Source organism: Hyla sarda, chromosome 3 (assembly GCF_029499605.1).
Source record: "Hyla sarda isolate aHylSar1 chromosome 3, aHylSar1.hap1, whole genome shotgun sequence".
In the NCBI taxonomy this organism is placed as follows: domain Eukaryota; kingdom Metazoa; phylum Chordata; class Amphibia; order Anura; family Hylidae; genus Hyla; species Hyla sarda.
Genome location: NC_079191.1, coordinates 131722190 through 131748280, shown reverse-complemented (window position 1 = coordinate 131748280; position 26091 = coordinate 131722190). Strand labels below are relative to the sequence as shown.

Below are 26091 nucleotides of genomic sequence, written 5' to 3'. Positions count from 1 at the left end.
GCCTATGTGCTTTTATCATGGCTGCCTATGGTTGCAGCCACCACTGCTAGTTTGGCTAGGTAATCAGAAATGTGGTGCAGTACATGCAGAAGCTCCCTTCCAAACCACTTCTTTACAGCTCTATAAAAGTGTATAGAATGGTCCCCGGGTATATGCAGTAGCGCTGTAGCGGTTGTATTCTAGTGAACATGGAAGCGCAAACTTGAATTAAATAGTGCCGTAAAGTCAACACAGTACTGCTTGAATAATATTTCATGGAGAAATGTACCACCCACAATTTGCCTGGAGTCTGGGGTCATGGTGCTACCAGAAATAGTGGAAAAACGTGATCTTAGGTTAAGAAATGTCTTTATTTGGGAATTTAGTTGCTCATAAATAATTAAGTGCTTAGACGGGAACAACCCTTTAATAGTAAATGTATAAAATCCACTAAATCCACTCACAGCCCCTCTGTTAATATATATGGAGACTTAGTCATTTTAAGCCACATATATTTGAACATCTCAAGCCTATACAGTGATCCCTCAACTTACAATGGCCTCAACATACAATAGTTTTGACATACAATGGTCTTTTCTGGACCATTGTAACTTGAAACCAGACTCAACATACAATGTTACAGACAGTCCAGATCTGTGAAACATGTTAATGGCTGGAAGAACTGACCAATCAGAATGGATATTCACTGGTAAAACCCCTGTATTAGCGCGTGCACTGTAGTACTGAAGTGCATGCACTGAATTCCTGTCTGGTAGCACCCCCTACAGTACAGGGAGGTATTACATGTTGAGTACTACTCTTAACCTATGTCACAGTTAGCTGCTCCTTTGGACACCAAGTAAAGGCAGCTCCATTTTACTTTTTTAGGAAATTGCGTGTACTGTACAGGACCCTGAAGAAACTCCTGTCCTCTACATAGAACAGTGTTTCCCAACCAGGGCGCCTCCAGCTGTTGCAAAACTACAACTCCCAGCATGCTGGGAGTTGTAGTTTTGCAACAGCTGGAGGCACCCTGGTTTGGGAAACACTGACACAGACCGTGATTTTCGGCTCCCAGCAGATCTTTCTTACTTTTATATGTAAGGATTTGCTTTATCTATATTAGTTATCTCCTTATTTTTCTTTAATCCTCACTTTTTCCTATTTTTGGATGACATTTTGGTGGCTTCAGAACCAATTACCAGGTTTCCATAGAGTTATGGACTCAACATACAATGGTTTCAACATACAATGGTCGTCCTGGAACCAATTAATATTGTAACTTGAGGGACCACTGTACAGATTTGATAACCGTAACGGATTAAAAAGAACGGTGAAAAGCTTGCTTCACATTGTTGTAATTACAGTGGATCACATGACAAATATTACTGCATATTGACTAAACTCTGACATTTATGACATTTTCACAGTTTAGCCTAGAGAATACAATATGATATTCTACTTGCTGTTTGCTAAACCTTTTTGGGACTGACCTATTATTCCTGGCATTGCATTATGATGTACAGTATATGTAAGTACTGGCATTGCATTATGATGTACAGTATATGTAAGTACTGGCATTGCATTATGATGTACAGTATATGTAAGTGCTGGCACTGCATTATGATGTACAGTATATGTAAGTACTGGCATTGCATTATGATGTACAGTATATGTAAGTGCTGACACTGCATTTTGATGTACAGTATATGTAAGTACTGGCATTGCATTATGATGTACAGTATATGTAAGTACTGGCATTGCATTATGATGTACAGTATATGTAAGTACTGGCATTGCATTATGATGTACAGTATATGTAAGTACTGGCATTGTATTATGATGTACAGCATATGTAAGTGCTGGCACTGCATTATGATGTACAGTATATGTAAGTACTGGCATTGCATTATGATGTACAGCATATGAAAGTGCTGGCACTGCATTATGATGTACAGTATATGTAAGTACTGGCATTGCATTATGATGTACAGTAAATGTAAGTACTGGCATTGCATTATGATGTACAGTATATGTAAGTACTGGCATTGCATTATGATGTACAGTATATGTAAGTACTGGCATTGCATTATGATGTACAGTATATGTAAGTACTGGCATTGCATTATGATGTACAGTATATGTAAGTACTGGCATAGCATTATGATGTACAGTATATGTAAGTACTGGCATAGCATTATGATGTACAGTAAATGTAAGTACTGGCATTGCATTATGATGTACAGTATATCTAAGTGCTGGCACTGCATTATGATGTACAGTATATGTAAGTACTGGCATTGCATTATGATGTACAGTATATCTAAGTGCTGGCACTGCATTATGATGTACAGTATATCTAAGTGCTGGCATTGCATTATGATGTACAGTATATGTAAGTACTGGCATTGCATTATGATGTACAGTATATGTAAGTACTGGCATTGCATTATGATGTACAGTATATGTAAGTACTGGCATTGCATTATGGTGTACAGTATATGTAAGTACTGGCATTGCATTATGATGTACAGTATATGTAAGTACTGGCATTGCATTATGGTGTACAGTATATGTAAGTACTGGCATTGCATTATGATGCACAGTATATGTAAGTACTGGCATTGCATTATGATGCACAGTATATGTAAGTACTGGCATTGCATTATGATGTACAGTATATGTAAGTACTTGCATTGCATTATGATGCACAGTATATGTAAGTACTGGCATTGCATTATGATGCACAGTATATGTAAGTACTGGCATTGCATTATGATGCACAGTATATGTAAGTACTGGCATTGCATTATGATGCACAGTATATGTAAGTACTGGCATTGCATTATGATGTACAGTATATGTAAGTACTGGCATTGCATTATGATGTACAGTATATGTAAGTACTGGCACTGCATTATGATGTACAGTATATGTAAGTACTGGCACTGCATTATGATGTACAGTATATGTAAGTACTGGCATTGCATTATGATGTACAGTATATGTAAGTACTGGCACTGCATTATGATGTACAGTATATGTAAGTACTGGCACTGCATTATGATGTACAGTATATGTAAGTACTGGCATTGCATTATGATGTACAGTATATGTAAGTACTGGCATTGCATTATGATGTACAGTATATGTAAGTACTGGCATTGCATTATGATGTACAGTATATGTAAGTACTGGCATTGCATTATGATGTACAGTATATGTAAGTACTGGCACTGCATTATGATGTACAGTATATGTAAGTACTGGCACTGCATTATGATGTACAGTATATGTAAGTACTGGCACTGCATTATGATGTACAGTATATGTAAGTACTGGCACTGCATTATGATGTACAGTATATGTAAGTACTGGCATTGCATTATGATGTACAGTATATGTAAGTACTGGCACTGCATTATGATGTACAGTATATGTAAGTACTGGCATTGCATTATGATGTACAGTATATGTAAGTACTGGCATTGCATTATGATGTACAGTATATGTAAGTACTGGCATTGCATTATGATGTACAGTATATGTAAGTACTGGCATTGCATTATGATGTACAGTATATGTAAGTACTGGCATTGCATTATGATGTACAGTATATGTAAGTACTGGCACTGCATTATGATGTACAGTATATGTAAGTACTGGCACTGCATTATGATGTACAGTATATGTAAGTACTGGCACTGCATTATGATGTACAGTATATGTAAGTACTGGCACTGCATTATGATGTACAGTATATGTAAGTACTGGCACTGCATTATGATGTACAGTATATGTAAGTACTGGCATTGCATTATGATGTACAGTATATGTAAGAACTGGCACTGCATTATGATGTACAGTATATGTAAGTACTGGCACTGCATTATGATGTACAGTATATGTAAGTACTGGCATTGCATTATGATGTACAGTATATGTAAGTACTGGCATTGCATTATGATGTACAGTATATGTAAGTACTGGCATTGCATTATGATGTACAGTATATGTAAGTACTTGCATCTCCAATCATATGGCTAAATACTGCATGTAATGGCCTGGATTTCTAGAGTATATTATACAGAAAAACAGTCTGTACTATTAAAAAAAGTGAAATATTACTATGTTTCTGATGAATTATGTGGCAAGCTAAAAACCTGGTCTGGGTGTCTTCACCAGCAATCTGTACCATTACATTGATCACTAAGTGAATGAGAAAACCAATGTAATATTTACTAAAACATTACCAGTGATTCAAAATGTTTTAAAATGAAATGGAAATGTATATGTCACGATGCCGGCTGGCAGGTGGTGGATCCTCTGTGCCAGAGAGGGATTGGCGTGGACCGTGCTAGAGGATCGGTTCTAAGTCACTACTGGTTTTCACCAGAGCCCGCCGCAAAGCGGGATGGTCTTGCTGCGGCGGTAGTGACCAGGTCGTATCCCCTAGCAACGGCTCAACCTCTCTGGCTGCTGAAGATAGGCGCGGTACAAGGGAGTAGACAGAAGCAAGGTCGGACGTAGCAGAAGGTCGGGGCAGGCAGCAAGGATCGTAGTCAGGGGCAACGGCAGAAGGTCTGGAATCACAGGCAAGGAACACACAAGGAACGCTTTCACTGGCACTAGGGCAACAAGATCCGGCGAGGGAGTGAAGGGGAAGTGAGGTGATATAGGGAAGTGCACAGGTGTAAACACTAATTGGAACCACTGCACCAATCAGCGGTGCAGTGGCCCTTTAAATCGCAAAGACCCGGCGCGCGCGCGCCCTAGGGAGCGGGGCCGCGCGCGCCGGGACAGAACTGACGGGGAGCGAGTCAGGTACGGGAGCCGGGGTGCGCATCGCGAGCGGGCGCTACCCGCATCGCGAATCGCATCCCGGCCGGAGGTGGTAACGCAGCGCCCCGGGTCCGTGGAACCGACCGGGGCGCTGCAGTGAGGGAAGTGTAGCGAGCGCTCCGGGGAGGAGCGGGGACCCGGAGCGCTCGGCGTAACAGTACCCCCCCCCTTGGGTCTCCCCCTCTTCTTGGGGCCTGAGAACCTGAGGATCAGACTTTTGTCCAGGATATTGTCCTCAGGTTCCCAGGACCTCTCTTCTGGACCACAACCCTCCCAATCCACTAAAAAAAAAGTTTTTCCTCTGACTTTTTTAGAGGCCAAGATTTCTTTGACAGAGAAGATGTCCGAGGAGCCGGAAACAGGAGTGGGAGGAACAGATTTAGGAGAAAAACGGTTGAGGATGAGAGGTTTAAGAAGAGAGACGTGAAAGGCATTAGGGATACGAAGAGAAGGAGGAAGAAGAAGTTTGTAAGAGACAGGATTAATTTGAGACAAAACTTTAAAAGGACCAAGATAGCGTGGTCCCAACTTATAGCTCGGGACACGGAAACGGACATATTTAGCGGAGAGCCATACCTTGTCTCCAGGGGAAAAAATGGGAGGAGCTCTTCTTTTCTTATCTGCGAATCTCTTCATGCGAGAAGAAGCCTGTAAGAGAGAATTTTGGGTCTCTTTCCATATGGTGGAAAGATCACGAGAAATTTCATCCACAGCGGGCAGACCAGAGGGCAAGGGGGTAGGGAGGGGGGGAAGAGGGTGACGGCCGTACACCACGAAAAACGGAGATTTGGAGGAAGATTCAGAGATTCTGAAATTATACGAGAATTCGGCCCAAGGTAGAAGATCTGCCCAGTCATCCTGGCGGGAGGAAACAAAATGTCGTAAATAGTCACCCAAGATCTGGTTAATTCTCTCTACTTGTCCATTGGATTGAGGATGGTATGCAGAAGAAAAATTTAATTTAATCTTGAGTTGTTTACAGAGAGCCCTCCAGAATTTAGACACAAATTGGACGCCTCTATCCGAGACGATCTGTGTAGGCAACCCGTGAAGACGAAAAATGTGTACAAAAAATTGTTTAGCCAACTGAGGCGCTGAAGGAAGACCAGGAAGAGGGATGAAATGTGCCATTTTGGAGAATCGATCAACGACCACCCAAATAACAGTGTTGCCATGGGATGGGGGTAAGTCAGTAATAAAATCCATACCAATCAGAGACCAAGGTTGTTCGGGGACAGGTAGAGGATGAAGAAAACCAGCGGGCTTCTGGCGAGGAGTCTTATCCCGGGCACAGATAGTGCAGGCTCGCACAAAGTCCACCACATCAGTCTCTAGAGTCGGCCACCAATAGAAGCGAGAGATGAGTTGCACAGATTTCTTAATGCCCGCATGACCTGCGAGATGGGAGGAGTGACCCCATTTGAGGATCCCAAGGCGTTGGCGTGGAGAAACAAAGGTCTTTCCTGGAGGAGTTTGTCTGATGGAGGCTGGAGAAGTGGAAATCAGGCAGTCAGGAGGAATGATGTGTTGAGGAGAGAGTTCAATTTCAGAGGCATCTGAGGAACGAGAGAGAGCATCGGCCCTAATGTTCTTATCAGCAGGCCGAAAGTGAATTTCAAAATTAAATCGGGCAAAGAACAGAGACCACCTGGCCTGACGAGGATTCAGCCGTTGGGCAGACTGGAGGTAGGAGAGGTTCTTGTGATCGGTGTAAATAATAACTGGAAATCTTGATCCCTCCAGCAGATGCCTCCATTCCTCAAGTGCTAATTTAATGGCTAGAAGCTCTCGATCCCCGATGGAGTAGTTCCTCTCCGCCGGAGAGAAGGTCCTGGAAAAAAAACCACAAGTAACAGCATGCCCGGAAGAGTTTTTTTGTAGAAGGACAGCTCCAGCTCCCACTGAGGAGGCATCAACCTCCAATAGGAAGGGTTTAGATGGGTCAGGTCTGGAGAGCACGGGAGCCGAAGAAAAGGCAGACTTGAGTCGTTTAAAGGCGTCTTCCGCTTGAGGAGGCCAAGACTTGGGATCGGCATTTTTTTTTGTTAAAGCCACAATAGGAGCCACAATGGTAGAAAAATGTGGAATAAATTGCCTGTAATAATTGGCGAACCCCAAAAAACGTTGGATGGCACGGAGTCCGGAGGGGCGTGGCCAATCTAAGACGGCAGAGAGTTTATCTGGGTCCATTTGTAGTCCCTGGCCAGAGACCAAGTATCCTAGAAAAGGAAGAGATTGGCATTCAAACAGACATTTCTCTATTTTGGCATAGAGTTGATTATCACGAAGTCTCTGAAGAACCATACGGACATGCTGGCGGTGTTCTTCAAGATTGGCAGAAAAAATCAGGATATCGTCCAGATATACAACAACACAGGAGTATAGGAGATCACGAAAAATTTCATTAACAAAGTCTTGGAAGACGGCAGGGGCGTTGCATAGACCAAAGGGCATGACCAGATACTCAAAGTGTCCATCTCTGGTGTTAAATGCCGTTTTCCATTCATCCCCCTCTCTGATGCGGATGAGATTATAAGCACCTCTTAAGTCCAGTTTGGTAAAAATATGGGCACCTTGGAGACGATCAAAGAGTTCAGAGATGAGGGGTAGGGGGTAGCGGTTCTTAACCGTGATTTTATTAAGACCGCGGTAGTCAATGCAAGGACGTAGAGAGCCATCTTTTTTGGACACAAAGAAAAATCCGGCTCCGGCAGGAGAGGAGGATTTACGGATAAAGCCCTTTTTTAAATTTTCTTGGACGTATTCAGACATGGCAAGAGTCTCTGGGACGGACAGAGGATAGATTCTGCCCCGGGGTGGAGTAGTGCCCGGGAGGAGGTCAATGGGACAATCATAAGGCCTGTGAGGAGGTAGAGTCTCAGCTTGTTTTTTGCAAAAAACGTCCGCAAAGTCCATATAGGCCTTAGGGAGACCGGTTACATGAGGAAGCACAGGGACACGGCAAGGTTTACTGGGAACCGGTTTTAAGCAGTCCTTGGAACAAGAGGGACCCCAACTCTTGATCTCCCCAGTGGACCAATCCAGGATTGGGGAATGGAGTTGAAGCCAGGGAAGTCCAAGAAGGATTTCAGAAGTGCAATTGGGGAGGACCAACAGTTCAATCCTCTCGTGATGAGATCCGATGCGCATTAGAAGGGGCTCCGTGCGGAAACGTATAGTACAGTCCAATCTTTCATTGTTTACACAATTGATGTAGAGGGGTCTGGCGAGACTGGTCACCGGGATGTTGAACCTGTTGACGAGAGAGGCCAAGATAAAATTTCCTGCAGATCCAGAGTCCAAGAAGGCCACAGCAGAGAAGGAGAAGGCAGAGGCAGACATCCGCACAGGCACAGTAAGACGTGGAGAAGCAGAGTAGACATCAAGGACTGTCTCACCTTTGTGCGGAGTCAGCGGACGTCTTTCCAGGCGGGGAGGACGGATAGGACAATCCTTCAGGAAGTGTTCGGTACTAGCACAGTACAGGCAGAGATTCTCCATGCGGCGTCGTGTCCTCTCTTGGGGTGTCAGGCGAGACCGGTCGACCTGCATGGCCTCCACGGCGGGAGGCACAGGAACAGGTTGCAGGGGACCAGAGGAGAGAGGAGCCGGGGAGAAGAAACGCCTCGTGCGAACAGAGTCCATATCCTGGCGGAGCTCCTGACGCCGTTCGGAAAAACGCATGTCAATGCGAGTGGCAAGATGGATGAGTTCATGTAGGTTAGCAGGGATTTCTCGTGCGGCCAGAACATCTTTAATGTTGCTGGATAGGCCTTTTTTAAAGGTCGCGCAGAGTGCCTCATTATTCCAGGATAATTCTGAAGCAAGGGTACGGAACTGTACGGCATACTCGCCAACGGAAGAATTACCCTGGACCAGGTTCAACAGGGCAGTCTCAGCAGAAGAGGCTCGGGCAGGTTCCTCAAAGACACTTCGAATTTCCGAGAAGAAGGAGTGTACAGAGGCAGTGACGGGGTCATTGCGGTCCCAGAGCGGTGTGGCCCAAGCCAGGGCTTTTCCAGACAGCAGGCTGACTACGAAAGCCACCTTAGACCTTTCAGTGGGGAACTGGTCCGACATCATCTCCAAGTGTAATGAACATTGGGAAAGAAAGCCACGGCAAAACTTAGAGTCCCCATCAAATTTATCCGGCAAGGATAGTCGTATTCCAGAAGCGGCCACTCGCTGCGGAGGAGGTACAGGAGCTGGCGGAGGAGATGATTGCTGGAGCTGTGGTAGTAACTGTTGTAGCATAACAGTCAGTTGAGACAGCTGTTGGCCTTGTTGCGCAATCTGTTGTGACTGCTGGGCGACCACCGTGGTGAGGTCAGCGACAACTGGCAGAGGAACTTCAGCGGGATCCATGGCCGGATCTACTGTCACGATGCCGGCTGGCAGGTGGTGGATCCTCTGTGCCAGAGAGGGATTGGCGTGGACCGTGCTAGAGGATCGGTTCTAAGTCACTACTGGTTTTCACCAGAGCCCGCCGCAAAGCGGGATGGTCTTGCTGCGGCGGTAGTGACCAGGTCGTATCCCCTAGCAACGGCTCAACCTCTCTGGCTGCTGAAGATAGGCGCGGTACAAGGGAGTAGACAGAAGCAAGGTCGGACGTAGCAGAAGGTCGGGGCAGGCAGCAAGGATCGTAGTCAGGGGCAACGGCAGAAGGTCTGGAATCACAGGCAAGGAACACACAAGGAACGCTTTCACTGGCACTAGGGCAACAAGATCCGGCGAGGGAGTGAAGGGGAAGTGAGGTGATATAGGGAAGTGCACAGGTGTAAACACTAATTGGAACCACTGCACCAATCAGCGGTGCAGTGGCCCTTTAAATCGCAAAGACCCGGCGCGCGCGCGCCCTAGGGAGCGGGGCCGCGCGCGCCGGGACAGAACTGACGGGGAGCGAGTCAGGTACGGGAGCCGGGGTGCGCATCGCGAGCGGGCGCTACCCGCATCGCGAATCGCATCCCGGCCGGAGGTGGTAACGCAGCGCCCCGGGTCCGTGGAACCGACCGGGGCGCTGCAGTGAGGGAAGTGTAGCGAGCGCTCCGGGGAGGAGCGGGGACCCGGAGCGCTCGGCGTAACAGTATAGACTGCAAGCAACCAAGACTTCTATAGAGCTTTAAGCGAGCCTAATGCGAACATTATAATGTTAACAATCTTTAAAGGGGTATTCCAGGAAAAAACGTTTTATATATATCAACTGGCTCCAGAAAGTAACAGATTTGTAAATTACTTCTATTAAAAAATCTTAATCCTTTCAGTACTTATGAGCTTCTGAAGTTAAGGTTGTTCTTATCTGTCTAAATCCTCTCTGATGACACCTGTCTTGGGAAACGCCCAGTTAAGAAGAGGTTTGCTATGGGGATTTGCTTCTAAACTGGGCGTTTCCCGAGACAGGTGTCAATGGCCTGGGACCCGCGGCTAATACAGGACATCACCGATCGCGGTGATGCCTTGTATTAACCCTTCAGATGCGGCGATCAAAGCTGACCGCTGCGTCTGAAGCGAAAGTGAAACCTTACCTGCCTCCTTGGTGTCCGATCGGCGAATGACTGCGCTGTGCCGGGATCCCCTGCATGGCCGGCGCTCTCCTTCGTCGTCATCACGTCATCGCGCACGCTGTCCCGTCAGCCAATAGGAGCGGCGTGCGTAGCGATGTGATGGCGGCGACGGAGAGTGTGGAGTAGAGACATTCCGGAGTGACGGGACACCCCGGGGACGCGGCAACAGCGATGGAGGGCGACATCCAGGGAAGTGGTGACGAGCGGTGATGGGTCCAGAGCGGCGGGGACACGTATTACCTCCTATACCAGTGGTCTTCAACCTGCGGACCTCCAGATGTTGCAAAACTACAACTTCCGGCATGCCCGGACAGCCAACGGCTGTCCGGGCATGCCGGGAGTTGCAGTTTTGCAACAACTAGAGGTCCGCAGGTTGAAGATCACTGTCCTATACTTTACATTGTATTTGGTTCAGAATCTTTTTTTTCTCGATTTTCCTCCTTTAAAATTGGGCGCGTCTTATATGCCGGAGCGTCTTATACGGCGAAAAATACGGTACCTGCTATTTCTATACTAATTCCGAGTTGTTTTTCACTTGCTCATGTTCTGACCTTTGAGGTGTGCACATCTAGTGAGGAATCCTGGGTTATATATAGCATCTTTCCATCTCATCCCACAGTCAGACTGCACCTTGCAAACAGATTAGTGTTGGTGTCGTACCCCAGCCTTCTTGGATGTGGGAGAAAGATAGTTTTATGGACAGTAATACTACATAAAGCAGGACTTTAAACTGATTTTAAGATGTTTTTCTCTCAATATAGAAAATATTCTATTTACTTTAAAAGCACATTTGAACTTGGAATAAACCAGATACACGTAGAATACAGCCTGAATTTGTTAGAGCGTCTAAATATCGCTGCACTTGATATAGCACGTTCGCCTCTATGACTATATGATTTATGTAGTCAGAAGAGGTACTAGTGCAGGAATTGAAACACTGGAGATCATGGTGACCTTTACTGAGTTATGACTTGTCTCCTGCCTTCCATAGAAGGAATATGAAATGTCTACAAGAGATCACACCTATGCATACATACCTCCCTGCTTTAAGATGACCAGGATTCATTATACAACAGAAAAGATGAATTAATAAGAATTAGAAGACAGAGCACATGTTAAGGATCTCAAAAGAATATATTTATCATTGCTTTCCAAGCTACACTGTGCGGCTGCATTGTAAAGGTTAAATATTCTAACTCACTGCAGGCAGCAATGTTAGAAAGCTAAGCTTTAGGTTGCAAAGTACATTTGCTATAGCTGAATAGCTGAACCTAACAAGAGCATAGGGGATTGACAAGAAAGGTATATAAGGCACCGAATGCTGCAGAAACAATAAAAGAATCCATTTGTACTTACATTCATCTTCTATGTGTCTCCTATTCAAGTCATTTTACAGGAAAATTCCAATCATTGGCAGCTAGCAGTGTTTGAGAGGCATGTTCTGCACCAACTGTCTGTCATATTGTTCACTGCTTTCCTTCCCCTTCATAGACCATTCCTCTTGGACTCGAATGCTCAGTTCAAAAATAGACTTTAATTCACTTCAAACATTCACGCCTTAACTCTTTGCAGCAGCTGACAGCATCTAAGCTAGCAAAATGTAGCTGCAACCCATCTCAATATAATCCCCCCCCTCCTCAGAAAATGACTAGACTGTGCCTGGGGTCTCCTGAACTTGTCTTAACCCACCAATTTCATGACGATTTCTGAGCAAGGCTGGAAGAACGAGAGCGGATCATTCCAAAAGCCTTCCCTATTTCATTCATCAACCTTGCAGGGGGAAATGTGTTTCTGATATGAATTATTCATGAGTTCAATTCTGCTAGACCCAGGACATGGTGTTAATCATTAATAGGTTGTGACTTGCTTTTTTTTTTTTTTTTTTTTATAAATTTGCTTTCTTTGTTAAGATTTCCACAGTTTGCTGTACTACATACAGAAATAACCCTTTACCCTGGTATTTTTTTTAAAAATGTTACGTTTGCATTTCTTTATGTATGTTTCCGCCTATGTGGGCATCCATCCATCTATTATTGATTGATCTGTTGTTCTGTGTATCTATCTCTGTGTAATATCTATATCTCTCTCTTTCTGTATCTATCTATCTAGTAGGCAGGAAAGTGAGACAGCATCAGGGTTGCCCAAGCTGCCAGCCCAGGATTAAAGTACACCAACTCTGGAAATCACAGCACCAGTCAGGTCTTGGATCATGAAGAAAATTGGAAATTTATTGTCCCCAAATAAAGTGCAACGTTTTGGCAGCAGTAGCCTTTGTCAAGCATAGTACATACAAATAAAGTGCACACATCTATCAACTGCTCAGGCGTTACTGACGTATCTGCGCTAAGCCCCCGGGTCCGCCAGTATGCCCAGCATGTCTATTTTGGGTATGGGTACTCGGATAGTGTCGCAGGTTATCCTGCACGTATGATGCGACTGGCTGATTACTGGCGGACACGGGGGGCTTAGCACAGATACATCAGTAACACCTGAACAGTTGCTTTATTTACAAACAACTAACGTGATAATTCCAGTTAGGAATGGCTGATCAGAGGAGCGATCACTGCAGTACAAGGCTGGCAATGAAAGTTATGGAATGCACTATTAATTGCACTAAGCACTTTATTCACATTTATAATCCATTGTGTATATTTGGTTACCATACCATTGATTGATCGATTTTTGCACCAGTGTATGTATTCTAGAGGTGTCTGCACCTGATTACACATTTGTATCATTTGTGTTGTAACCAATGAAATCTGTTTGATGTGTATACATATATATATATATATATATATATATATGTACATAAAAAGAAAAAATATGCAGCACTACTTATCCAATATGACAGCGGGTGCCAGCGCCCCCGACCCGACCAAAGTCCATGTAATATAGATGTAGAAAAAGAGCAGCACTCCTCAGGTACATGAAAAAATAGTGGTTTATTGGCTCACATAGCAGCTGCTATGAGCCAATAAACCACTATACCTGAGGAGTGCTGCGCTTTTTCTACATCTATATATATATATATATATGCACTTTATTTGTATGTACTATGTATGTATGTACTATGCTTGACAAAAGCTACTGCTGCCGAAATGTTGCACTTTATTTGGGGACAATAAATTTCCAGTTTTCTTCGAGATCCAAGACCTGACTGGAGCTGTGATTTCTGGAGTTGGTGTATCTATCTATCTATATATCTATCTACCTACCTTATCCTTGTTAAAGAAATTTAGTGTAAGGTAAAAGGGTGTTAACATGTATCTACCATGAGGCAGCTCTTCTCTATAGGAGAAGTGGTTTAAGTAATTCTTATTTAACCGCAAATGGACATTCATTAAGGTCCATCTGCGGCTCCCAAGGTATGATGCACGCTCAGCAGGTGAGCGTGCATCATTCCCATTGGGTCTCGGTTGCTATAAGCAACCAGGACCCACGGCTAATGCCGAACATCACTGATCGGGCTGATGTTCGGCATTAACTGTTTAGTAAAAAATTTCCAAAGTCCAAAATAGCATATTTTTGGTCACTTTTCATATCATGAAAAAATGAATAAAAAGCGATCAAAAAGTCCAATACAAAAATGGTACCGCTAAAAACTTCAGATCATGGCGCAAAAAGTGAGCCCTCGTACTGCCCTGTACGTGGAAAAAATTAAAAAGTTACAGGTGTCAGAAAATGACAATTTTAAACATATAAATTTTTGCGCATGTAGTTAGGATTTTTTCCAGAAGTAAGACAAATATAAGTTAGGTATCATTTTAATCGTATGGACCTACAGAATAAAGATAAGATGTCATTTCCACAGAAAAATGTACTGCGTAAAAACGGAAGCCCCCAAAAGTTACAAAATGTTGTTTTTTCTTCAATTTTGTTGCACAATGATTTTTTTTTTCCGTTTCGCTGTAGATTTTTGGGTAAAATGTCTGATGCCATTACAAATTAGAATTGGTGGCACAAAAAATAAGCCATCTTATGGATTTTTAGGTGCAAAATTGAAAGGGTTATGATTTTTATATGAAAGGATTTTTAAAATGTAAGGAGGAAAAAATTAAAGAGCAAAAATGGAAAAAACGCTCAATTTTTTATTGATGACATCGTGGACAAAGACTTTTAATGTCCACTCTATAACTGAAATAGAATCAAACCATTGCCATAGCAACATAATGAAATTCTAGTAACCCTGTCTTATACTTTTCTCTCTCTCTGGAAATACAGTACAAGGAGCCAATCATTTCACTAGACTGGTAGTGAATTAAAGGCTAAGGCTGCTTTCTTCCCTGCTGCTTCATTTAATACAAGCCTGACTTGTCCTACACTTGACTAAATCAGCCTCAAAATACCCACCAATAAAAAGAAAGGCTAGGACATTTACTAGAACTTAATGAGTCCATTGTCTTCTGGAGTCACAATGTAACTTCAGATGAACGTTGGATATTTTAATACCGTGTAATACTCCATAGTAGTGTTTGATTATTTTTAATCTTTGGTGTTCCAAGAAAGCTGCCAAAAATCCAGTGAGTTGACTTTCAGAGGAAATAATGATTGCATCTTTTTCTAGGGGATTTTATTTTAAAAGCTTTGTAAAAAAAAAAAAAAATTAAAAAAAGGTATTAAAAATGCTTTCCAATGCTCCCTTTATCCATTGTCATGTAAGAAAAACTAGAAGTATTCAATACAAAAAATGGTTGTTCCTGCATGGTTGTAAGGAAGCAAAAGCTGTAGTTGGTACTATCTTAGATTTCATTATCAATGTATTCCTATGGGTCAGACTGTACACTTTAAAGAGGTTATTCACCATAAGGTGACTTTAGTACTTATCTGCCAAACAGTACTGGACATGCTTAGAGAAGATCCGAGCTTGTCTTTGGGTTAAATGGCCGTTTTGTGAGGCCACCATAATGCTGCTGATTTCTTTTTGTGAAATGACTAATTCCTGTTGAAGTTCCCTCCCTCCAACTACAAATCCCAGGATCCCTTGTTTGTAAGTGTGAGTTCACACATCAATCACCCCACTCTGAGCTACGCATGCTGTTCATGAAACTACAATTCCCTGCAGCCATGTGGAGAATTATCTCCTTTCCCACCCAGCGAACGCTTCACCCATTAAAGCAGTCAGGCTCCCTGCTAGTGATGTAATGTCTCTGACCACACTGTAACCTTAAAAATCTGAGCAACACTCATTTTCTAAGCTGCTAAAAACAAACATGGGGCAAAGATCACATAAAAATTGCAAGACCAGCCATCATATACAGGTACAAACAGTTTATTATGAACTACACTAATTTTACAGCCTCTGCAGCACAGACAAATACATTCCTTAAATACCCCTTTAAGGGCCACTTAAGTGGATACTACATTTTTATTATTATTTTATTATTATCATTATAATGATTATTATTATTATCAGGGGCGGACTGACAGGCCGGTCCATTCAGCCGTAGACAGAAGGCCCGGCCGGGTAAAGGGCCCGCTGCAGTTGCTGAGGATTCAGGACACTTGTCCCGGATGCCCAGTCAGACAAGCGCTACTTTCAGGTGATGTAGTTCTCTATATAAATATCCCTGCGCTGCTCCTGCTCTGGTACCATTAGTGGAGACAGGCAGCAGCGCAGGGATGAGGACCTGATTGTTGGCTCCGCCCCCAGCACAGGAAGAGGATGGGCCGAGAGCTGACAGGCCTCCCAGGAACACAGAGCAGCTGCTTCATGTGAGGGTGAGTGATGTCCCTATGTGCTGCCTCTCTCCCCTGTGATCATCAGTATATTCTGGCTGGGTGATGTGTATAGTAGTAGTCCAGTGGGGTCAATTTCCCTCCTCCAGTGTCCACAGGTCATCAACAGGTCACATTACCAGAACAATTTTTGGGAAAAATCGCGGCAAAAATGGTGCGGTTGTACGATTTGATTTTTCGAAATTGCAGTAAAACTGTGCCATTTTTGCAGCGATTTAAAAAAAAAAAAATGTTGTGGCAATGTGACCTGTTGGTTACCTGTGGACACTGGGGGAGGAAAAGTGACCCCACTGGGGCGACAACATGTGAACACACTGCTTGTATATTTATCATTAACCCCTTAAGTGTACATTCACATGTACAGTATCTGCTGCATATTTTTGCTGCATATTTTGTGCAGCTGACTTGGTAACCCATTAGCTTCAATAGGTAGCAAAATCAGCTGTGGAAAATATACAGTAGATCCTGTACATGTGAACGTACCCTAAGTGCTTATTCACATGGACAGATACAGTGCTGCCTCCATCTGTGTCTGCTCATAGAGGCAATCCACCGCTACGAGCAGACACGCTTCGAGGTGCATGTCCGCCTCGTGCATGCGCAGTATACTCGCACACATCGCAGCCGCTCCTCCTGTTCCCTAAGCCGAGGCTGAGAGCAGCTGCGATGTGTGCGAGTATACTGCGTATGCGTGCATCGAACATGCACATCAAAGCGTGTCTGTTCGTAGCAACGGATTGCCACTATGAGCAAACACAGATGGAGGCAGCACTGTATGGTCCATTGTTGGCAGATCCGCACCGTAAAATATGCTGCGGATCCATCCGTGTAAGTGAGCCCTTAAGACACAAGGCGTACATGTACGCGCAGTGCCTGCTCCCACTTCCACTCCCTCGGCTAATGCCAGACATCACCAATCAGGCTGATGTCCGAATAGGGGTGGGGCAGAGGTGCGGCCAGGGGCCGACTGGGGGCCCTTGCTTTATTTGGTCCAGGGGCCCTGAGTGTTGTCAGTCCGCCCCCGATTATTATATGCCACCCTAAAACATGCAGCATACATTTTGATCAAAAGGATATGACTTTTTATTTGGACTGGAATTTGAAGCACCATTACAGTACTCAGCTATCTTCAGCAGTCTTATAGATTTGGAATGGAGCAGCAGTGGGCATAGCTGGCTGTCCTTGTGACCCTGCTTCATGATTAGTGGTATCCCAGTGGTCCGGCCTGCACTGACCAGAACATAACACCTATCCTGTGGATAGATAATAAGTAGCAGTGTGTGGACTGTGCTTCCTAAGAAATGTAAAGTTCTCTTCTGAGTTAAAATTGAATTGGGAGGCACACCAGTGTAAAAGGGTTCCTGCAAAAAGGGTGAATAATCATGAAATAAAAAAGAGAAAGCTCATGGTGAGACATTACTGGGAAGAAAGGTCAAATCATTTAACTTTAGCAGAGGATACCTTACGATCTATCCAGATAAGTGAACTAGACATTTATATGTCTTTGCACTGCAAATCAACTGTTTTAACCTTCTAAAACATACATTTGTTATGTGTCCATACTGGGGCCACCAGGGCCAGATTAAGGCTGCCTGGAAGACGGAGCACTTCATTATGATGGAGCACCCCCCCCCCCCTCGACAGTTCCCCCACATTAGGTGCAGTATAGTTCCCCCACATTAGGTTGTAGTTCCTCCAGATTAGGTGCAGTATAAGTCCCCGCACATTAGGTTGGCAATACAAGTCCCCACACATTAGGTTGGCAGTACAAGTCCCCGCAAATTAGGTGTGCAGTACAGTTCCCCCACATTAGGTGTGCAGTTCAGTTCCCCACATTAGGTGTGCAGTACAGTTCCCCACATTAGGTGTGCAGTACAGTTCCCCCACATTAGGTGCAGTACAGTTCCCCCACATTAGGTGCAGTATAGTCCCCCACATTAGGTTGGCAGTATAGTTCCCCACATTAGGTGCAGTATAGTTCCCCCACATTAGGTGCAGTATAGCTCCCCCACATTAGGTGCAGTATAGTTCCCCCACATTAGGTGCAGTAAAGTTCCCCCACATTAGGTGCAGTATAGTCTCCCACATTAGGTGCAGTATAGTTCCCCACATTAGGTGCAGTATAGTTCCCCCACATTAGGTGCAGTACAGTTCCCCCACATTAGGTGCAGTATAGTCCCCCACATTAGGTGCAGTATAGTTCCCCACATTAGGTGCAGAATAGTTCCCCCACATTGGGGGCAGTATAGTTCCCAACACTAGGTGCAGTATAGTTCCCCCACATTAGGTGCGGTATAGTTCCCCACATTAGGTTCAGTATAGTTCCCCACATTAGGTGTGCAGTTCAGTTCCCCACATTAGGTGCAGTGTAGTTCTCCACATTAGGTTCAGTATAGTCCCCCACATTAGGTGCAGTATAGTTCCCCACCTTAGGTGCAGTATAGTCCCCCACATTAGGTGCAGTATAGTTCCCCCACATTAGGTGCAGTATAGTTCCCCACATTAGGTGCAGTACAGTTCCCCCACATTAGGTGCAGTATAGTCCCACCACATTAGGTGCAGTACAGTTCCCCCACATTAGGTTGGCAGTATAGTTCCACACATTAGGTGCAGTATAGCCCCCCACATTAGGTGCAGTATAGTTCCCCCACATTAGGTGCAGTATAATCCCCCACATTAGGTGCAGTATAGTTCCCCAACATTAGGTGCAGTATAGTTCCCCACATTAGGTTGGCAGTATAATCCCCCACATTAGGTGCAGTATAGTTCTCCCACATTAGGTGCAGTATAGTCCCCCACATTAGGTGCAGTATAGTTCCCCAACATTAGGTGCAGTATAGTTCCCCACATTAGGTTGGCAGTATAATCCCCCACATTAGGTGAAGTATAGTTTCCCCACAGACATACAGCCTTCAGCCATATACAGTGTATGACTGGAGGCTGCATGCCTGTTTTCTGCCCCACTTCAGTATTCCGACCACCGCTCTGGGGTCACGATCTTCTGCTATGGCCTATTGGCCATAGCAGTAGGTCCCGGGACCGGAGGAGGGGTGGTCGGAACACTGAAGATGACGTGCCGCTGGTGACTTACTATGCGCAAGCATCCTCCTCACTGCTCCGCTCTTCTTTGGGCGCACGCACGGGACATCAGTGAATTCCCTGCGTGCGCTACCTCCCGGCGGCCCCTGCATTATTAAAGTTGACGCTGGGCCACAGAGAGGTAACCGGGGCATCCTTGTGTCCTGAAAAGATTTTTGGGGACACAGGGATGTCCCGAATGTGATAGGGGCTCCCTGCGGGCCCAGAGAAGGCGCTCCATGAGCGCCAATGATGATCCAGCCCTGGGGGCCACCATAACATTGACTCCCTACAGTCAATGCATTCTCTGGTTTTAGATTTTCTGTTGACTTGTGCAGAACTTTAGGGAATATTTATCCATAAAAAGTATAAACAACACTTGTGGGTGCATAGCTGACCCTAGTATAAATTGTGTGATGATTAAAAGGGGCTGATGTTTATGCATCAACAAAAATGGTGTACTGTATGAGCAGTGCTCCAGTCTTTACTACAGTACATTGTGTGCTAAGAAGTGTGTTTGAAGGTTTTGTGGATATGGTATGTTTAGTAGCAGAATTGTGTTATTGACAGGCTGGACTTGTCACTCAAAATCAATTAAAATTCTACTGCTTCTACTTCCTACTGAAATCTGAAGTATAAACAGCTTTACCAGAACACCTTGGGAACATAAAAGCACTTTAAAGCTTGATTGGTAAAGTGATGTGAACTGCTTCCTTCAAAGCCCATTCTGTTAATTCATTGTGACTTAAAAGCCTGATTTGTTATCTGGTATTAAATGCAGGTGTTTGTAAACTCTATGTGAACTTTTCATTTAAAGAGTGGTAGCGTTAGTTAGAAAGCATTTTTATGCATTCAAGAAATATCAATTAATCATTTTATTGGGGCAGATCTACTAACCCTTTGAAATACTGTGTAAATTTAAGGTGACCATCCAAATACGTTAGCAGTAGGTTGTGTTTTAACAATAATAATATAAAAAACAATTGTTTTGTCAATGCATCTATTTGCATTTTACTCCATATTGGCCATCAATTTATTCAAACATGCTAAACAGGATCAATGACTCGAGGTGAAGGATAAACCATTTCTTGGATATTGTCTGAAATCATTCTTTCCTGATATAACATTCACGAACAATAAATCTTTTCCTAAAGTATACCTCCAAAGTTTTTAGCCTGTGTGATCTCCAGTTCTACCAAAGGGAGACAGGACCCAAGTGTAGTGTGTTACCAATTGTTTTCTTGGTGACTATGGTCTTAGCTGCCTTGAGATTGACAAGATCCTCCTGAATAGTTTCAAGCTGATTCCTCACCATTCTCATAATCATTGAAACTCTATGAGGTGTGATCTTACATGGAGCCCCCGATCGAGGGAAATAATTTTGCTTCTACCATTCGCACCAATTTTAGTAAACTTCTCACCAAGCTGCTTGGCGATGCTTGGTCTTGTAGCCCATATCAGACTTTTGTAGGTCTACAATCTTTTCCCTGACATTCTTGGACAGCTCTTTGGTCTGGTGGAGAGTTTGATTGCTTTTGTGAACATGTGTCTTTTATACAAGTAACAAGCTGAGATTAAGAGCATTACCTTTAAGAGAGTGCTCCTAATCTCAGCTCGCTACCTGTATAAAAGACATCTAGGAGCCATAAATCTTGCTGAATGATAGGGGATCAAATACTTATTTGTCTGAGTGAAATGCAAATCAATTTATAACTTAAAAAAATTAGCAATAGGTTTTTTTGCATTTTTAGTTTTATTCTGTCTCTCACTGTTCAAATAAACCTACCATTAAAATTATAGACCGCTCATTTCTTTGTCAGGGGGCAAACATACAAAATCAGTAGGGGATCAAAAATGTAAAAAAATTTATGCAATAGCAACTAAGACTAGATAAGTATAAAGCCCTATAGCAGTGATATCCTGTACAGGGCAACAGTTACTCACTCGTCCTCGGCACACTCTGGTCCCCACCTTCCTGGACAGACGCAGGTGACGCCTGCTCAACCATTCACCGGCTGAGGTGGGACATCGCTGCAGCCAGTAATTGGCTGAGCGTCCGTCAAGGAAGGTGAAGGCCGGAGTGTGCCAAGAACATATAAGTAGCTGGGTCCCGTACAGTAGAACATGCAGGGATATTTGGGTGGTTCTAGCGGTTCTCACCCCCTGCGATCGATCACACACTTAGCCCCTATCCCGTAGATAGGGGATCAGTGTCTAAAAAGTTCTGTTTCCTGGAATTCCCCTTCAAATTATAAGTCAGTTTGTGTATAGTAGATAATTACATGATAATTATTGGCCTCAGCACTTACTGTATTTGAGCTCAGCTTCCTTAGGGCAAACTTTTTTATGACTACAGTTTCCCTCTGGTACCACCTCCCATCCCATCATTGGGTGAGACTTTAACTTTCTCCTTCCTGCTCTGACACTTTAGATAGGCTTCTGAATATAAATACTATCACAGGCTCACCAGAAGGGAAGAGCTGAAATCTTATACAACAGGAAGGGTGAAAATGACGTGTAGACTGCTGAACCACCAGTAAGAAACACTATTAGGTAACTACCTCACATAAGGGAAATGTGCCTAAGGTCAGTTATATGCATTGAAGCATCATAGATTACTATCAAAAATTGTGGCCATAATATGTGGAACTGGTCTTAGAAGAATGCTGCAAGGTGATCACTATAAAAATTTAGGGAATCATATCTCCTGTTTACTTATTTCTTCTAATTTATTTATTCATACTTTTTGTATAAGGATTTTTTTTAATACAGAAATGGAAAAATGTTACATTAAAAAGTCACATGTCACACTTGGGACGACTGACATGGAAAAGGACTTAGGAGTCTTAGTTAACATTAAATTTAGCTGTAGTGACCAGTATCGGGCAGCTGCTGCCAAGGCAAATAATGGGGGGCATCAATAGGGGCATAGAGGCCCACGACAAGGAAATAATTCTACCGCTGTACAAATCACTAGTCAGACCACAACAAGAGTAATACGGGGAATGGGAGGACTACAGTACCCAGAAAGATTATCAGAATTGGGGTTATTTAGTTTAGAAAAAAAAAGGCTTAGGGGAGACCTAATAACTATGTATAAATATATCAGGGGACAGTACAGATCTATTTATACCCAGGAATGTATCTATAACAAGGGGGCATCCTCTACGTCTAGAGGAAAGAAGGTTTCTACACCAGCACAGACGGGGGTTCTTTACTGTAAGAGCAATGAGACTGTGGAATTCTCTGCCTGAGGAGGTGGTCATGGTTAACTCTGTAAAAGAGTTCAAAAATGGGTCTGGATGCATTTTTGGAGAATAATATTACAGGTTATGGATTCTAGATTTATAGGGATAGAACGTTGATCCAGGGATTTATTCTAATTCCATATTTGGAGTCGGGAAGGAATTTTTACCTCTAGTATGAGGGTTTTTTGCCTTCTTCTGGATCAACTCAGTAGGGACTCATTAGGGTTATAGGTTGAACTTGATGGACTCTGGGGGAAATTTATCAAAACCTGTCCAGAGGAAAAGTTGCCCTGTTGCCCAAAGCAACCAATCAGATCGCTTCTTTCTAACAAGGTCCCTGGCAAAATTAAAGAAGCAATCTGATTGGTTGTTATGGGCAACTTTTCCTATGGACAGGTTTTGATAAATCTCCCCCTATGTTACTATAGATTTTTAGGCATCATCTGAAGTAAAGTTGATATTTGTGTACAATTCCAAAGGGGAATGATGGATTTTGGTCTCTTCTTCTTTTATATTTATTAGTTACAGATGGATGTGCAGTCACTGTAGCAAGAAACATGTCCACTATTACAGGTAGGCTAAACGGTTTGTATCAAATTATTCTATGGCCTATTTTACCATTGCCTTAGACAACCCAATTTCTGCTGTCATTTTTTTTTAGTATTGGCTGTAAAGTGATAGTAGATGTCTGACTGGCTGCTATAAGCACATCTCTGTATTTTTATTTGCATGATTTTTTATAAGTGACTCATTTAATGGACACACTTAATCCTTTTGGTTCTATAGAACTGAAATGTGAATGTATACTAAACTAAAAATGAATGATAAAAGTATAGAAAGGATAAGCTTGTACACAGTGTTTGCCAGCCTGCAGGATTTTCTGTATGTTCCTGAAATTACCAGTCTTATAGAAATCCTGTAGAGGACATGTTATTTTTCCACTGATCTCTATCATTTTGGCTGCTAGACAACTGAGGGGTGGTGCTAAGAGTTTTTGACAAGATTCGGCATTTAAGGTCTTCTATTGCGGACAGAGTAGTAGGCAAATGCTTCTTATGCACTTTCATATAGAATGTTTAGAGGTGGGTTAAATTGCTGATCTAGAAGAATCTCTCATATAAAAGAATTATTTGTATATTTCTTAAAAGGGTTGTTTGGTCTGAACCTATATATTATAAATATGTTTGGGAAGATGCGGGTTAAAATAATAATAATGAACCTTGCTCTACACTGTCCCCAGAATCCTGGAGCACCAGTTTCTGAAGCGCAGTGTTTGCGGGTTTGTAGAAGTGACATCACATTGCTGTGGCCACTGATTGCCCGTGACATCATGTCTACATAGCTAAAAGAGCTGTGCTGCAGAAAATGGAGCTCCAGGATTCTGGGCATATTGACAAGAGTGAGGAAAGTAAATTACATTTTTGTTTTGTTTGTTTTTTAACCCACACCTTCCTATGCATATTTTAAAAAAATAAGTGCAGCCTAGACAACTTCTTTAAATATTTAAATGGGCACTGTCATGAAACATTTTTTTTTGATATGTTGTAGTAAGTACTACAACATATCTCTAATATACTTTTATAAAAAAAAAAATGCTTTTAAAACATTTTAAAAGCAATTTGAAATTCGGCCACTAGGGGTCGCCCTCCTAGTGGCCGAATGCAGTGCGGAGTGACGTCACTGCAAAATTCCGACTGATTCCGGAAGGGCATCAGTCGTAATTTTGCGCAGGCGCAGTAACATCCAGGGCTGTGCATCGGCTCCCCGCACTCGCCGACGGCCTTGCTGCAAGGGGGGCAGGAAGAGGCTCCTGTGCACCCCTCCCTCCCGCTGCTGAGGGGAGTCTGGGGCTCCAGGGACCAAAGGGGCCCCTCCGGCTGCACTCCGGTGTAGCTGCCGCCTTCCTGGCCGGGCTCCGGCTCAGCTCCAGCTCCCCGACGCTGTCCGTCCGGTACAGAGCCATGGAGGTTGCCTTCCAATACAGGGTGCCTCCAGTTGTTTTACCACTACAACTCCCAGCATGCCCTGACAGCCAATAGATCTCAGGGCATGCTGGGAGTTGTAGTGGTGAAACAGCTGGAGGCACCCTGTTAGGAGAACTAAGGGCGGAAGTTGGCCCCCAGCAGGCATCAGTGACGTGGTGCCTGCTGGGGAAATCTGCCTGGTAGTGAGCACACTGCCAGGCAGACTAAATGCCATTTTTAAAATAGTAAAAAAATTAAATAAAGGCAGGGAGGGTGTTAGGAATAGAAGGGCAATAGGCAGGGACAGAAAAAAAAAACATGGAAAAAAAACTAGTGTTTTTTTTCCATATGAAAGTAAATGACACAATTCATTTGTAAGGCAATAAAACCGTATATTTTAAATAAAAAACAATCTATAGAGCATTAAATTGCCTCACAGTGATGACATAAAGAAGCCCAGGAAAAGAATGAAAATGTCCTGGATCTGATATAACAGGACACTTCTGTAATGTCTCTTTATTCTAGAAATGTATAGATTAGTTATCAAAGCAATCTGGGGCAGCCTAATCCCAAGAGGCTCAAGCCGCAAAATCCAGGAGTGTGAACAGATTGTGTCAGTGCTGACCTAGACAGGGGGATTTTTGTCTATTTGTCAGTCTATCTCATCAAGTCACCTTTGAAAGATGCTGATTCGGCTTTGTTTACACTGTAACTCATTGGCTTGCTGTTTAAAAAAGAACATTCCCTTTTTCTTGGCATCTACCTGATCATTTTGGATGACAGTGTTGACTATACCTCAGAGGGAAACCTGCTGACAGATGTGAACCAGGGCTTAGTGAAAAATAATGTCTGGAAGTTACTCCCCGGTATGAGGCTGTTCATTTTAGCACTTTTAATTAGTGCAAGATAAACAACCACACTATTGTGTTATTAGAATAAAATTAAGAAGCTTATCCAAGTCATTCCAAGTGTGGAATTTCATAACTGATGCACAAAATAATTATAGTAATCACTTGTATCACAGGCTGAGAATCATCCGCTCCGGTATAGATACGTCACTGCTAATGAAAGCTTAGCATATGTATAGCGGAAGCTATTATGTTCCTTATAACATTAAGGAGCATTCTATTAATGTACTCAATTCTTCTATCACACAGGGCACGTTCATGGTCTAAAAAGATTTCTTTTCATCTCTACTTTGTCGCATACATTCAGAAAATAGTGACGAGAATAGTTTACATTATCTTTAAAAAAAAATATAACAAGTGTTATGTCTAAATTAGATAGCATTAACTGTTAAAAGGTCTTTGTAGGTCTTGCTTGCGAATGTAAAATGTACAGCAAACTACATTTGCTAATCTCTAGTTAAGATAAAAAAGAACTAAACTTAACACAAACATCAGTGCTCATATGCATCTCTTGCTGCATGTTGTCCTTTTTCATGGAAGAGGGAAAATAACTCCTTTCTACTGTATTATGTACATGCAATGTAAATGAACCCAGGCAATCACTTGCTAGAGAACATCTGTCTAGTGGAGCTTCTCTTAAGCACTAATGGCTGGAATCTGAGAAAATCTCAATCAAGGTCATAGAACCCCTTTAGAACCATCATGATCAATACATACAAAGAGGGGACGCTCTTGTTGTCCTGTCATGTTGGCCATGGCAACAAAATCAAAACAG

The 26091-nt window shown here is 43.3% G+C and overlaps 1 protein-coding gene and 1 long non-coding RNA gene across 3 annotated transcripts in view; one reads left to right on the top strand and one right to left on the bottom strand.

The window, feature by feature from the left end:
* SCHIP1 (schwannomin interacting protein 1) overlaps nucleotides 1–26091 on the bottom strand; it is a 526606-nt gene that overhangs the window by 196715 nt on the left and 303800 nt on the right. Inside the window, exon 1 of one of the 2 annotated variants that reach the window (XM_056565053.1) lies at nucleotides 11739–12027. The exons of the other annotated variant lie outside the window; for it this stretch is intronic. Within the exon in view, the coding sequence (XP_056421028.1) occupies nucleotides 11739–11744 (6 nt within the window). The 5' untranslated portion in view covers nucleotides 11745–12027. Of the gene's footprint in view, nucleotides 1–11738; nucleotides 12028–26091 lie in introns of those variants that run through there. 2 annotated transcript variants of the gene reach the window in all.
* LOC130361722 (uncharacterized) overlaps nucleotides 1–26091 on the top strand; it is a 44511-nt gene that overhangs the window by 2543 nt on the left and 15877 nt on the right. The window contains exon 2 of the long non-coding RNA XR_008891126.1: nucleotides 22967–23017. This is a non-coding gene — a long non-coding RNA (uncharacterized LOC130361722). The remainder of the gene's footprint in view (nucleotides 1–22966; nucleotides 23018–26091) is intronic.